At 39.8% G+C, this 1,634-nt stretch overlaps 1 protein-coding gene across 1 annotated transcript in view; it reads left to right on the top strand.

Annotated features, from left to right (window-relative positions):
* Positions 1–1,634, top strand: part of STAB1 (stabilin 1) — a 297,038-nt gene that overhangs the window by 63,694 nt on the left and 231,710 nt on the right. Inside the window, exons 15-16 of the mRNA XM_019505230.1 lie at positions 588–701; positions 1,209–1,262. Of these exons, the coding sequence (XP_019360775.1) occupies positions 588–701; positions 1,209–1,262 (168 nt within the window). The remainder of the gene's footprint in view (positions 1–587; positions 702–1,208; positions 1,263–1,634) is intronic.

Here is a 1,634-nt window from a genome sequence, read left to right as displayed (position 1 = left end):
TATCAACCACTGTATAATAGTACCTTCTCTGGCACCGTTGCATTCTTAAGGTACCTTCCTATCTGTGTATTAGCTTCTGACTCTCATCTTGGGGCATTTATAGACATGCTCTGGGAGGCAGGGAGGTGGGGAAGGAATGGTGCTTTAATTAATCCAAGAGCCATACTAATTAAAAGTGCTCAGACTGTCATGTGTATCAGTGTCCCTATACTGAAAAATGGCATCAGGATGATTTGAACTAAAGCTGGCCTAATGAGTTTTAGTTTAAAGTGCCCCACCACCATTTTTCAGCACAGGGACACTGATACATGCGATGCTGGAGTCTGCTGGAACACAGTACCATGCTCCAGCAGACTTGATTAACTGAGTCTGCTCCAATGTACTGGAATTCCAGTGCATCAGAGCAACCTCCCTGCATGTGTATAGGAGCTCTTGGTGTCTAAGGCCCTTCCATATAAATGTGCATATCAGTAGTCTCTAGTGGATTGCATGGCTTCTCTTCTTCCTTTCTCAGATGTCTCTCTTCCACTAACTCCTCCTAGTTTTAATCTGAAATATTATGTTACACTGGTTTTCAATATCTGCAGAACTGTGGCCTGCCTTCAATACTGGATGGACCAGGACCCTTTACTGTGTTTGTACCAAGCAATGAAGGAGTGGATAAGTTAAGAGATGGGCGGCTTATTTATCTCTTTACAGAGGTGAGATTTCAAGTGTTTGGGGAAGTCTTTAATTAGTTATGTTGCTTTATATTTTGAAAGAGAGTCTTATCAACATCAGAGGATGGGGGATATATGTCTAGTTAGCAAGTCAAAATGGTACTGGTGCACTTTTTGGCCAACTCAGAATTTTATTTATGATTCAATTGTACTTGATGAACTTGCTTGAGCACAAAATTGCTCTTCCCATAGTTGAGTCACTTCTTCCCATTTCCTATAATATTTTAGAAGGAAGCTTTGCTCTGCATGTTGATGTGACAATGACAGTTAAATCAGAAATTTAGCTATTTTGCTAAATTCAGATTTGTCATGATCTTTCCAATAAAGTTATTGTTAAAAACAAACCAAAAAAAAACCAACCAAAGAAACAAACACACATGCACTTGCTTTAAATTGCATGATTATCAGAATACTTTATTTTAGTTGCCTCTTATTATTGCTAAATGTTGAGAGAGAGCATTTAATTATTACATCTGTCTCCTTCTTTAGGGGATAAACAAGCTTCAGGAGCTTGTAAAACACCACATCTACACTGTGGCAGCGGTAAGATATCTGTTTCTAGTTCATTGGAGTCCTTTTGACCAGCATCTAAGTAATCAGCAACTTGCCTACAATTCTTCTGGCTTTAGATACAATCTGTGGCTATATCTGTCTCTAATTCTTGGGCAAGGGAAGAGAGAAATATATGTTCTATGTGCTGATTTAGTCAAACATTTATCATGGAAGTACTCCCACTTACATAGGGACTGCTCTTATGCATACTGCTTAAAAAGCAGTATACATGAGTATGCAATCAGACCTAGACAGGTTACAAGGGTGGGCGGATGAGAATAGGATGGGATTCAGCACCAACAAGTGCAAAGTGATGCACCTGGGGAGGAACAACCGGCACCATACCTACAGGTTGGGGAACTC

The sequence above is a fragment of the Gavialis gangeticus genome, unplaced genomic scaffold, assembly GCF_001723915.1.
Source record: "Gavialis gangeticus isolate Ggan-Ray unplaced genomic scaffold, GavGan_comp1, whole genome shotgun sequence".
Lineage (NCBI taxonomy): Eukaryota > Metazoa > Chordata > Crocodylia > Gavialidae > Gavialis > Gavialis gangeticus.
This window is presented reverse-complemented; position numbering and strand designations above follow the sequence as displayed.